At 41.5% G+C, this 14226-nt stretch overlaps 1 protein-coding gene across 1 annotated transcript in view; it reads left to right on the forward strand.

Annotated features, from left to right (window-relative positions):
* The first annotated feature begins 3120 nt into the window (after nt 1–3120).
* syt6a (synaptotagmin VIa) overlaps nt 3121–14226 on the forward strand; it is a 216889-nt gene continuing 205783 nt past the window's right edge. The window contains exon 1 of the mRNA XM_034171554.1: nt 3121–3348. Within this exon, the coding sequence (XP_034027445.1) occupies nt 3192–3348 (157 nt within the window). The 5' untranslated portion in view covers nt 3121–3191. The remainder of the gene's footprint in view (nt 3349–14226) is intronic.

The raw sequence follows: 14226 nt of genomic DNA on the forward strand, positions 1-14226 counted from the left end.
TTAAAACCCCAAAACCCCTAACTCCCATGGTGCATTGCAGCACAACATCCATTGTTTACTGTTGTTAGCTAATGTCGCTACTTTCTCCAAAAATATTAGTCCTATCAACTTTACGTTTTTGCACCATTCATCCTTGACTCAAAATACATAAGTATACAAAACGGTAAATCTCAGCTCTCCCCAGTTTCCCCACAATCGAAGCCATACACATGCACGCACGCACGGATACAAGCAGAGAGGCCACTTGGCTGTTATAATATAGATGGTGATGCTGCTGCTTTCCTATTGATCAGATGACCTCTGTCCTTGGGTAACCTTGAAAGGCCAAACTGACTAGAATGTGTATTTTGAAGAGTTGGTTACAGTGTACCCAGTGTTATATCACTTTTATTTGGTCACATGACCCTTGTGCTTGGGTGACCTTAACAGGTCAAACTCATTTAGATGTCTACTTTGAGGAAATGGTTACCCCTACCTCCTATTAATATCCTGACTTCTATTGGTCACATGACCTTGAAATTGCAAATGATTTATCAAATCACTATTTTGAATGCTGTTTGGAGACTGGGTGTTGGGAAGGGTTGTGAAAAACAGCAGCTTTGGTGTCTTTGTTTGCGAGGAAAGATTTACTGACTTTGACTTTGTGGGTGATGGTGTGATCTTTGCAGAATCAATACTCCTTAATTGCAGCACTTGAAAAGTTGAGGGAAAAGCTGGAATGTCTGTGCTTGTGAATGTCCAGGATTAAGTCTAAGATCCAGGCTTTCAATGATGCATGTCTGTATGCGGTGAAACTGTCAAACACGTTGAGAGATTTAGATGTTCTCTGATATTCTCTTCGATGCAGACATGCTCATGTCTCTGATCCTGACTTTTGAGCTTGAGAGATGCTTGAGAAGAGTTCAGGGAGTGATGAGGTCAATGGACAGTAATACTTGGCGATGCCGATATCTTTTTCGGTGATTAAAGGTGCAAATCCTCATGGGTCTGGCTCCACATGAATGGGCTGTCAGAAGCTGTAGGGTGGTCGTAGGGACAAGCACCCACTGTCAGAGTCCAACTGCACGCCTACATGCGGTGGAGCTGTTAGTAACCAAAATAGAAGGGGAAATGGAGGGTCATTGCTGCCTTAAAACCACCTGCTCCAGGCAGACAGAGTGAATGGCAGCCTGTCTAGGAGCAGGAAAACTCTGACTTCAAACCTCTGCTGCCTTGTGGCCGAGGAACGACTTTGGGAGTATCGTTAAAATCAGGAGCTAGAGTCCCGAAGGCAGTCCATCAGCAAAACTCTTGTCTCCTTCCTGGTAACTCCCGCATCTCTCTGCAAGCTTCAGTTTGTCCTCAATTTTAATTCAATTTATTTTCATTTATATAGCGCCAAATCACAACAAAGTTGCCTCAAGGTGCCTCGCACAAGTAAGGTCTAACCTTACCAACCCCCAGAGCAAGAACTGTGACCCGCAGACTTCTTATTCACCTTAGGGACACAAAGTAGTCCTGCACCCTGAGAATGTAAAGCCCGGGCCGGTACTTAATTAGGTCAGCTCGGTAGGGAGGTGCCAGCCCATGAATAATTTTATAGACTAGTAGCAGAACCTTAAAAATCTGATCTCACTGGGACGGGAAGCCAGTGAAGAGACACCAAAATGGGTGTAATGTGGTCAAACTTTCTGCTTCCTGTCAAAAGTCTGGCTGCAGCATTTTGAACCAGTTGGAGAGCCCTAATGCTGGACTGCGGTAAACCAGAAAATAGAACATTGCAGTAGTTCAATCTAGAAGAGATAAACGCATGGATCAGGGTCTCAGCATCAGCCATAGACAGGATGGGATGAATCTTCGCTATATTTCGCAGGTGGAAGAAAACACGTAAGCCCTCACTGTCCTGAGTCACTTATGTCTCTGAAAACCCCAATTAAAAGAAGCAGTGGGAGTCGACTTCACTTAAAACAGCATTCCAGCACAAATCCATCCTTCTCAGACTCAGACATCCTCAGAGTCCTGGTGCTTCGAGATTTACTGTATATTTCTGAGAGTTGGACTTTAACCATTGACCAAAGATGATGACTCAAAGTCTTTGGTACTCAGTCATACCAGAAATGTCTTGAAGATGTGACCTTTCAATGGCAGCTAGAAGGCTACTTTTGGGCAGTGGACTGGTTGTCTGCTCGGGTTGTTGTCTTCCAGGACCCAAGGTGGTTCTGTGGTGTCATGTGCACACCCCCAGATTTAAATTTTTCCATTACTGCATCCTTTGAAGCTGTATAACCTGAAGTAAATATGTTCATATATTTATTTATGATAATTATCAGACACTATTTGATATGAGGAATTAATTTAATTGATTTCTGCAGAGATTTCCACAACTACAAGCTACAGCAGAGGCATCTGCTGTTGGAGGTGGGTTTACATTTAATGAGGTGGTTGCATTGTCCCAACAGATGCAGTGAAGCACTTTAATATCTTCATCCCCAGTGCTCAGACATTTACATCATCATCATCATCATCTACCTCGATGTGCAATCAACACGTCCCAGTATTTATAAGCAGCAATCTGAATGGACTCCGTGCAGTCAGATGTGATGTCTCTCACATCATTACATTTTGTAAACAGTCACTGATCACAAGGAGAGCCATGTGGGATTGTCACAGGGGGAGAGGTGAGACTTTGCAACTCACTGGCGGTTTGGTTTGAGAAATTTGATCACAGGAGACATTCTGACCTTGGGGACCGGCACAGTCGGTAGACCTGAGAAAAACAAGCCCAGTGGTCGTTAAAATGGTGTTTCAGCTTGTAGAGGAGGAGTTTTAGTGACATTACATGCAGGTCGAGGATTGGCAGCGTTGAACTGGAGTGTAGGGGAACCAGGGGGAGGGAAGGGGGTCAACTCTACCATAAAAGTGAAGCAACAAATCAGTTTGGAAGAACTGTAATTCAGTAACTGCACACATACATGATGCAGAATCCCTACAGTTTTTGACCCGTCTCACACCACATCCATCTTTAGTCAGGGTTTCACACACAAACAGAAAAGACACACACACACACAAACACATTTTTTTTTTGTGGAGAGAAGACTCAGCCGAGGAGGGAGCAAGTTGCCTTTATCTTGTGCATGCTCGGCTGCTGCTGCATGTGTGGGTGTGTTAGTCCCCTTGGATGAGTGCACACGGCCGAGGATGCATCAGGGAGCATGAGTTCTGACCGAGAGCAGCATGATATGATCTGTCAGAAAGCCGTGACCCTAATTGTTGATCTTTGTCTGCACAACAGCACAGTGCTGGATCAGGACACCTGTCAAGATTTCCTCTTGCTGCTGTCCGGCCAGACATCTGACCGCAAAGACCAGGGTAAGAACAATCATTCACACCTGAGCTCTGTTATAATTGTTACCTGTTAGTGATGACTGCAGCTTTGTGAGTGTTTTTTCTTAGTTTTTCTCATTTTAAAGGATTGAGAAAAAAAAAAAAATAGAACGATCCGCTGCCCTTTTGTTTATTGAACAGGTGGTTTTGCGTCTCCTTGCTTTTGTTTTCCACATCTGGTCACAGAAGGTTACTTGTGCATGGTTTGATTGAGTGTTCCAAGACTTTAATGCACTCTTAATGAATTTTTGTGACCCAAGGGGTAATAGGGAGCAGTCAACGCCTAAAACAAATTCACAGTGACTCCCCAGTTTGCTTCAGAGAATGGAACGTTTATACCAATAATAGACGAGCCTTAAGGCTGACGAATGCCAGCTGATGCTGTTCTGACCACTCAAGCCTAAAAAGAAAGGAGAGGATGGTAAAACAAGGCAACCTTTTCAGAAATGCATGTTGCAGTGCTCGGAGAATCACAAAGAGTGCACAGCTATAAAACTGTGCAGATGGAGCCGTCCTGTGCTGTTGATTTTCTCAGTAAACTTTCTTGACTTTGATAAGTTCATTAGTGATGATTTACACATCTCTTGCTTTGGAACGAGCAGATCATATTGCTGTTTTTAAAGGATTAATCGTCTCCACTCATATGACTGTGTCAGACCAGTACTGTATGTTTCAAGATCTGATATGTTGTTGTTGCTTCTGTTGGCAAATAAGATGATTTAGTGAAAGTCAAAGAATATTCATGTTTTCTGCACACTAGAAAACACTGACTTTTCACTAAATGATGGAGGAGAAGAACATTTATTAAAGCAGGCATGTCCCTGAACATTTACTCTGTAAAGATTAATAAACAGTTGAGCAAACATTAAAATGTTTCTATACTTCTTGAATGATTCCACTTTAGGGGAGAGTGGGGTTGGTTGTCACATTGTTGTACCCTTGTGTGAACTGGTCGTCATCAAAATATCATTCAGTAGTCATTTGCACATGAAATGAAAGCTTACGATCTTGCCTTACAACGTATTACAAGAAGAACCATCAAAGACAGGGTTGGTTGACTCTGTAGTTATCAACGGGGTGTTGATTAGATTTTTCAGATGGAAACATCAAATAAGTTTTGAAATTAGTACCATCTCTGTAATAGTACTCATCAATGTCCCTTGTGCTTAAACCATAAATTTGAATCAGGTGACTGATTATTTGTTTGAATAATCTTCAGTAATGAGAAGTAAAGCGAAGGGATTTGCAGTGTTGACAAAAGATTAGCCTTCATTAAAGCCACTGTTTCATAAAAAAACATATTCTGAAGAACATTAATTCATATTCACTGAACCACACATGTGACAAGCCCCAGACCACTGAGAAAACAATCCCCAGCTGACGCCTTGACAAACATTTTCATCCAGTTACCACATGGCTTTAGCAGGGGTGGTAGAAATGGACACAAACCAAAACTATTACCTTCAGTTTTTTAATGAGGCATTACAATGTTTGATTTTTCAACAATTCATAACGTACAAACTTTAATTTTTTAATACAACAAACAACACCAACATGAAACATGAACATGAAACAACATGAAACACCAACATAAAACTGGGAGATTTGATTATATAACACTTGATTTTTTTGCCAAGAGACAACCTCTGGTACAGTTCTTTGACTAGCATTGTGCAACCAGTAGGTGGTGCTGTGTAGTGAGTAAGCCTCGCTCCCCGATGTACGAGCGATAGATGCGACATCCTTTGGGTTCTAGAGCTGTTGTAAAACACTTGCCTCCTAACCTCATGACTGAGTTCAAGCCCAGTGAAGGTCACAACGCATGTTACACTGGCTCCAAAAGAAAGTCAGTCCCAGTTTTTACAGCAGAAATGAACATGACATGTTTCCAGCCTAATACACAAACTACTTTGGGTCTCTATAGCTGGTTCCCCCTCTTCATGACATCTGTACAAAATTTATACTTAGGAGCTTGTTCACTTTGACAGTCAGTGTGCCAGCTCAAGCGTCCTGCTGGCAGACGCTGCTGTGGACTCAAATTCATTGTGCTTTCTGAGCATTTTATTACAAATATCTGAGATAATAGAGCTTTCTGTGTGGTTAACCGTACTATATATATATATATATATATATATACAGATTAGCCTTCCTGTCCATCATTTACCTGTATTTTGGCATGCTTGGCACCAGAAAGTTATGTTGGATCCAAAGGGATCCAAAAAGGCTCGGACCAAAAGTTATATTGGATTGGTTCCCACTGACCAATAGCATTAGAGCTTACTGCCAACAGCTAGCCAATCAGAGCGTGGCATACAATTATTCATGAGATGACATCACTAATGGCGTAGCGGAGGTCAGGAACTAGCTGACAGACGCTGGTTGAAAAAATGGCAACAAACATGTCAACAACAGCAGAAAATCATCTGCCAGCGAGGTTTGCTGAGTTCACAGAGGAGGAACTGGTGGAAATATTGAACTCCAAGGATGCCAGAAACACTAAGAAGGTAGGCAAGCACGCTACTGATGTTTTAGAAGCATTCATATGCTGTTCACAACAAAATAAATTGATCTAATTTACTTGACTCTTTGTTGTTTGCTTAATTTGGGGGTGGGGGGGGGGCATAACAATTGATGGATGGATTGATGGATTTGGCTACGCCTCGTCCAATATAACTTTTCTTCATCCAATATTTCTCTATGTTGGACTCCTCACCATCCATTATTTATACTATATATATATATATATAAACACACAAACCTACAGTATTGCCCAAATATGCTGCGATGGTGTTGGGCTCATTTGCTTTCTTCACCTCCACTAGATTAGCAGATGGTCCAGCCGTTAGCTGGTAATCGGCTAATCAGAGCATGCGTTGCATCGCAGCCATATAATAAATTAATTAATTTATTGACTTGAACCTTTGGACTAGTGAGATGTTCCTCACCCAAGCCACCTCTTGTGTAAACCACTGCCCAGTGGTTTGGAAAAAAGTTTAGCCTGTTAGCTTTAGCTTGCTTGGTAACTCTGAGATAGGGAGATGCTCGGCCTTCATTCAACCGACACAGGCAGCGCTGGTCTTACCCCCGCTCCACCTCTGGCAAGCAGTTCGGTGGAGTCTGCCACTGCCAAGACAGTAACATTAGGAACCGCCCCATTTGTGCCTAAGCCAGCTCTTTAGAAAACGTATGGGTGACATCACAGATGGTTTGTTATATATGTATATGGACTATAGGTTTTTGTGTTGGCATATAAGGATTTAAATGGTTACATATCAACGTAGCCTACTGAACTTGGTAAGCCTTATGTGCCTTCTCGTGCTTTGCAGTCACAGGATGTTGGCTTGCTCTGTGTCCCCAGGGTTAAAAAGAAGTCAGCAGGTTTCACAGCCCACTGTGCTTCTGCTTTGGGGAACAGTTTGCCTGTTGCTAGAAAGTCCAGTTCCATTGAAACATTTAAGGCTAATCCATCCATTGTTGTTCTGAATTTAAAGCTAATCTTAAAGCTTATATTATATATTTTATGTATATTATATAGATATTATATGCTAGATTTATTTTTCTATTTTTTATCATTAGTGTTATCATTTTATATTTAATTTTATGTACTGTGTGTATGATTTATTTGCACTTGACATTAAATTGTAACTGTTCTTATGGTTATAGAATTTTGATATATTGTTTTGGTTTGATGTTTTATTATGTGGGGCACTTTGGAAATTTGTCCAATACTTCAAGTGCTATATAAACAAATTAGTATTATTACTTTCATATTAACAGCTAGATCTGTTAATGTGAACATACATATGCATAACAGAAGGACAGTAAAGATCACCACATGTCACATGGTTAAACTGTTACAATAATCTATGATTGATTGACTATTTTTGACTGTTCCCATCTTTGTTTGGGATTACCACAATGGATCCTGCACAGAACTGCACATTGATGTGGTACACATTTTATGTCAGACACCCTTCCTGACTCAACCCAATCAAGATTGAGGCACAGGTTAGGGAACTTCCAGTGCCATGCCCCCAAGCCCTTACCTTATTCTGTCCAAAATCAAAAATCAAGTGAAAAATAAAGCAGATTTTATTGCTGGTAAAGTATTTATTTTGGGAGTATTCCACAGCAAATATTGTGAGTTTTCTGCTTGACATTTTATAGACCACATGAAGATGGAAGTATAAGTACATGCACAATTTTTTGAAGTTTATGCTGCATTCAGTGAAAACTAGTAACTCAGAACTTTTACAGCTTAAAATACTCATGAAAGCTATGAAAAAACATTTCCATCCTGATTTATATTGGCAAACCACCAAGCATAAATGTAACAGTAGCTGGGTGATTCTTAGACTACGGGCACTTATTATGTCCTTTGATCATACAAGGGCTGTCCGTAAAGTATAGGTCCTTTTTATTTTTTTCAAAAACTATATGGATTTCATTCATATGTTTTTACGTCAGACATGCTTGAACCCTCGTGCGCATGCGTGAGTTTTTCCACGCCTGTCGGTGACGTCATTCACCTGTGAGCACTCCTTGTGGGAGGAGTCGTCCAGCCCCTCGTCGGAATTCCTTTGTCTGAGAAGTTGTTGAGAGACTGGCGCTTTGTTTGATCAAAATTTTTTCTAAACCTGTGAGACACATCGAAGTGGACACGGTTCGAAAAATTAAGCTGGTTTTCGTTGAAAATTTTAATGGCTGATGAAAGATTTTAAGGTGATACTGTCGCTTTAAGGACTTCCCACGGTGCGAGACGTCGTGCAGCGCTCTCAGGCACCGTCGTCAGCCTGTTTCAAGCTGAAAACCTCCACATTTCAGGCTCTATTGATCCAGGACGTCGTGAGAGAACAGAGAAGTTTCAGAAGAAGTCGGTTTCAGCATTTTATCCGGATATTCCACTGTTAAAGGAGATTTTTTTAATGAAAGACGTGCGGACGGGTCCGCGCATCGGGACGCAGCCGGCGCGGTGCGGCGGCACAGGAAAAACACCTCCGTGTTGATAACCATTTGTAAAATCCAGGCGGCTTTTGATGGCTTTCAGTGGAGTGAATATATGAGAAATTGTTTAACAGGCAGGACATGTTCCAACTTGTCCTTAAGGCTTCCAACAGAGGTGTTTTTCCTGTGGCGGAGCGTCGCGGCGGCTGCAACTTCTCAGACAAAGGAATTCCGACGAGGGGCTGGACGACTCCTCCCACAAGGAGTGCTCACAGGCGAATGACGTCACCGACAGGCGTGGAAAAACTCACGCATGCGCACGAGGGTTCAAGCATGTCTGACGTAAAAACATATGAATGGAATCCATATAGTTTTTGAAAAAATAAAAAGGACCTATACTTTATGGACAGCCCTCGTATTGTATGAAAAACAGAAAAAAGGGGAAATTTCACACTTTTATAGTTATCTTTACAATGAAAGTGTGTTAAGAAATTTGTTCTAGTAGTCTATGATGACTTTTTCACCTTTTTTCAGCGTCATTATATGCAAATATTGCCGTTTTGTGCTTGTCCCACACCCAGACTTTTGATCTTCAATGATAAAAATGAATGGTAAAGAAACGTTTTTTCTAATGTTTTAAAATATATCTCTGAATAAAATATCAGTAAAATAATCAAAACATAATTGGGGTATTCAGTGTCATACAACTGTTGTGATTTTTTTTAAACAAAATGTAGTTGTCCCACACTATTGCCGTAATTTCCACCACAACACTAATGTCCCTTTAAACAGTTTGTATGAATGATTGTTTGGGTAGTTTCTATGGAGATAAACAGTGACATCACAGCACATGTATATAGCGCCAAATCACAACAAACAGTTGCCCCAAGGCGCTTTATATTGTAAGGCAATGGTGTGGTGGAAATTACATTTACAAGGCCAATAGTACCCGTAGTTAAAGAATCACCCAGCTACATTAGTATTGACGAGTGCCAAAGTAAATCCCTGTGTGTTGACTTACCTGAGTCTAGCAAATATTCCACAAAACTTTCATGTGAAATTTGTCCTGATTTTTTTCAAAAGTTCTTCCCAGGAGGATGTTTGGTGTCCTGTTTATTGGCTGTGTCAGTCACCTTGTTTTGGTTTCCATTTTGCGTGATTAATGCATCAATTTGCATTAATGACAGAATCAGAATGTAATTACCAGAAGGGATGCGACACTAACGACATTGCCAATACATCGCCACAAATGTATTTTGAAAATGTTTTTAAGAACCGCCTTGATCACTTTTACAATGTTGTTTGAAATAGCTCGAGGAACTCATGCATTCAGAAATAACATGACATGTTTGGATAAAATTGGAATGTTATGTGCTGTGAATTTTTATTTTCATCCATATCCAATTTATTTGGGAGAAGTGTGGTTAATAATTTGCATTCCAACCCAGGCATTAGGGGGCAGTGCAGACATTTTGCTGTAACCTTTGAGCAGTTGTCTTACTGTACATCTTATTTACGGTCCACTGATGTCACTGAGTGCACGTCCTTGTCTTTTGAAGTGGCCGGAAGCCTGGTTTTGTGTGTGCTTACACATGTGGTGGTTTCCCCTGGTGGTCGTTAATTTGAAAGCTAATTGGAGTCTTCTGTCAGTCTCAGACACTGTGTCCATTCTTCTGTGACCCTTCTCATGAACAGGTTATTATCACCCACAGGTTACCTCTCAGTAGATGTTTCTGTAAATCCTTGACAATTTATTTATTTGTTGTTGTTTTTTTTTTAAGGGGGTGGAGGGAGGGTGGTTAAGGCGCTTGGTTTCAGTGCAGAAGGTTCCGGGTTCAAATCCCACCCCTGCCACATTTCTCCATGTAATGTGGAGTTGCGTCAGGAAGGGCATCCGGCGTAAAACCTGTGCCAATTCAACATGCAGATCCACCTTGGATTTGCTGTAGCGACCCCGAGTGCAAACAAGGGAGCAGCCGAAGGGACTTACAGTTGTTTTTTTTTTTTTTTTGCTCTGAAAATCAAATCCCTGCAGATTAGCAGAAATATTCAACTCACCTCCTCCGGTACCAACAATCATTTCAGCTTCCACCCATGCACATTTGCATTAAAAAACAGATGTAGGCGCCTATTCGAGCAGCTGAATAGGATTTTCAATCTCCTACACAGCATATATGCATAAATGTAAACGATGTGCATATTAAAACTCTTTGCACTACACATGGGTTCGTTTGTTGCACAGCCCTGAAGCTTTATATTTGACTGAGGGCTGATTCTTTGTCTCTGTGAGCAGGTGCCACACTTTGCAAAATCAATAAGATGATTCAACCTCCTTTTTTGACGGTCCGTGTTCACAGAGTGCATGTCACACCAGTCCTGACAAAATCCTGTCACTTCACATCAACCGCCGTGGATGAAGTGTACGTACATTGCCGTGCCACTGGCATCCAGTAGTGAGCTGTGGGCACATGACATGCCATCGGATATTATGTAACCCGTGATGCAAACTGTTTCTGCCACATGGAAGCTAAAGAAAAGCTGTTTTTCATGGCACTGGCATGCATGCAGCCTGGCACGGCTCTGTGAGGTGTGATGTATGTTGTTTTGTATGTATCCTCTGTGGTTTAAGGCGTAGCACCTGCAGAGAGAAACATGGCAGTTTGGAATGAGGCAGTTGTGCTTTTTGTGAACGTATGTTAGAGGTCATCAAACTTTATTACAGCAACAACCAACCAAATAGTTGCATTCTCCACCCAGGGTTGCCCAATTAGCACGAGATAGAATAGAAACGTGCACAACAGACAATCATTAGCTTCTATTCCCTGCAGCATGCTTTCAGGAAAAAGCGTCAAATTCGACTAAATGTTTTTTTAATCAACCTTTTACATTTTCATATAGTTGTAGATTCATATGTAGCATTTTCAAAGTCCCACAGGCCTATGACTGTGCACGTATAGTTTCACCTGCTATAAGCAAAATATCTCAGTGTCTTGTTCACAAATGGGGCCAAGCTGAAGCGTGAGATTGACAGACTGTCAGGTTGCATCTGAGGTTCTGCAGACGCTGCACTGGATTGCCGTGGTGAAGAAAGAGCTGAGCCAGAAAGCGAGGCTCTAGATTTATCAGTTGATTTACGCTCCTATACAAACTATTTTCATGAGCTTTGGGTAATGACTGAAGGAACAAGTTCAAGGACACAAGCAGTGGAAATGAGATTCCTCTGTAGGGTATCTGGACTTAGACTCAGGGACAGGGTGAGAAGCTTGAATATCTGGGAAGGACTTGGATCAGAGTTGTTGCTTCTTCACATTGAAAGGAGCCAGTTGAGGTGCTTTGGACATCTAGTGATGATGCTCCCTGGTCGATTCCCTTTGGAAGTCTTCTGGCCACACCCATCTGGGAGAAAGCCCTGACGAAGACCCAGGACATACTGAAAGGATTATATCTCACAGCTGGCTTGGGAACGCCTCAGAATCCCCTTGGAAGCATTACAGGACCTGGCCAAGGACAGGGAAATGTGGGATGAGCTAGTTGGTCTGCTGCCACTATAACTCAGACCGGGATAAGTGACAGAAAATGAATTATGAATGAATATAAACAAAATTTAGGCTTTAAAGTGGCCAGTCACTACAAGATAGTAATACTACATGGGATTGTTTCTTAGCAATGTAATGCAGCAAACATATTTCAGAAGAAATACAGAACACAAAACACAGTTTATGGTGCAGCATGTTTCTGTGACATGAAGGACAAGCAGGACTTGTGCAGCATTGACCCACCTGTGGCCAGTGCAGAGAGAAACAGAAATAAACATGTTATGAGGCCACGTATTATTCAGCAATGTAAATGTTACAGTGTGTCCTCAACGTATAATTGTTTCCCAAGTTTCATTAATTCCTTTGCACATAATAATTGTCTGTATTTTACCAAATTACTATGTGCACAGAGAATTCAGGTAGAAATTAACACCACGCTTGATAGACATTGTAAATGTTTATGTGGACCAAGGGCGTAGGTTTGGTCTCAGCTTTGGTAGGGACAATACCACCCCCCCACCCGGCCCCCCTGCCCACCACCACCCCCTAACCCACTCATACCATTAGACGCACAAGTACAGCATAATACATAACATATGACAACATAATGCTGAATAATTTAACACTTTATTTACAATATTAAGTGTGTAGGCAAACAAACAAATAGCTTAAATAACAAAATTGCACCCAATATCACGAATCTATTCTATAGGCCTACACCTGAGAGAACAAGACAACAACAACAACAAAAAAATACTTGTGGAGCTAATAAAAAAAAAAAAGTTTTTGCAACCAAGATGTATAATTTATTCTCTTCATCAATAATGCAGTTGTAGGTATCGCAACCTAATTTGCCAACAAAAAAAAGGGATTTCCAATGATATATATGGTGTATTACAGTAAACGTAAGCCTGTGATGTCATAACGCAGAGGAAAAACACGGAAATTTCACACTAGTGCGCCGCTGATTCTCATTACCGTAAGTTCTCATGTAAGCCCTCACTCTGAAAAATTTCAACACTGACAGCAAGCCAAGAACCCGTGCTCTCCAACAGTATGCTATATGTTGCATATATTACGGTAAAGTGCGTTCGGTGACTTTTGAAACGAGAGAAAAGTATGAAAAAGAGCGCAAAAGTGACAGAAAAGTACAGAGACAGACAGCAAACATAAATGTAGTAATTTTTTAGGAAAAGGCAGGGTGTTAGTGTCATTTGTGAAGGTGTGTGTGCGTGTTTGTGTGGGTGTGCAGTTTATTTTAAGTGTGGCGCACAGCATTGTTCACAAGCCCCCCCGCCCTTCTTGTTTTTCTGCACCTTAGCCACCCATCCTCTGCGCTCCGGGACCTCCCACTTTACAAATGAAGCACTGCCTGCCACCATGAGATGCGCTTTGTTTACGTCCATGTGAGAAGAACGTGAGCCAATGAAATTGCAACATGGGTAACCCTGTCACTCTGGCACGTCAAAAACACAAAACGTGACGACTAAAATTATAGTATCGAGTTCGCAAAAAAAAATAGTGAATGATTTTGTTATATAAAAAAAATGCTAAATATTGGTAGGGACTATTTTGCCATCCAAAAATATTGGTTGTGACTTGTCCCTATGGTCCATATGCAAACCTACGCCCCTGATGTGGACAATAACAAACATGGACATACATTTATTGAGGACACAATAAATTTAAACTTACTGTACATACAATAAATTTAAACTTACTGTACATGTGAGCCAACACATTGACTTGCACAGGTGGAAATGTGTGTGTAAATGCATTTATATTGCGCTTTTCCATCTGCATCAGACGCCTTAAAGTGCTGTACAAATAATCCCTCACATGCACCCTGATGTGAGGCTGCTGCCATACAAGGTGCTCACTACACACCAGGAGCAACTAGGGGATTAAGGACCTTGCCCAAGGGTCCTTAATGATTTTCTGGTCAGGCTGGGATTTGAACTGAGGAACTCTGAACTCTGGTTTTAAGCACAACGCTTAACCACTAGTGCAGGGGTGGCCAAGTTCGGTCCTCGAGAGCCACCTTCCTGACACTCTTAGTTGTCTCCCTGCTCCAACACACCTGAATCCAATGAAAGGCTCGTAATGAGCCTTTCATTGGATTCCTAAGAGTGTCAGGAAGGTGGCTCTCGAGGACCGAACTTGGCCACCCCTGCACTAGACTATCACCTCCCCCTCTGTGTGTGTGCACCCCGTATGTCTCTCTGCTTGTAATAGCATCTATGTAATGTCACACAGAACATGTTATGATGTAACAGGGGAAATATGGCACCGGGCCACTTTGCAGAAGTTTTGAATATTCTCAAACTGCTGCTGAGTAACAGTGGAATATGACTCTGTATCAAACAAATGGTTACTTAAGGCC

This window comes from Thalassophryne amazonica, chromosome 6 (genome assembly GCF_902500255.1).
Source record: "Thalassophryne amazonica chromosome 6, fThaAma1.1, whole genome shotgun sequence".
In the NCBI taxonomy this organism is placed as follows: domain Eukaryota; kingdom Metazoa; phylum Chordata; class Actinopteri; order Batrachoidiformes; family Batrachoididae; genus Thalassophryne; species Thalassophryne amazonica.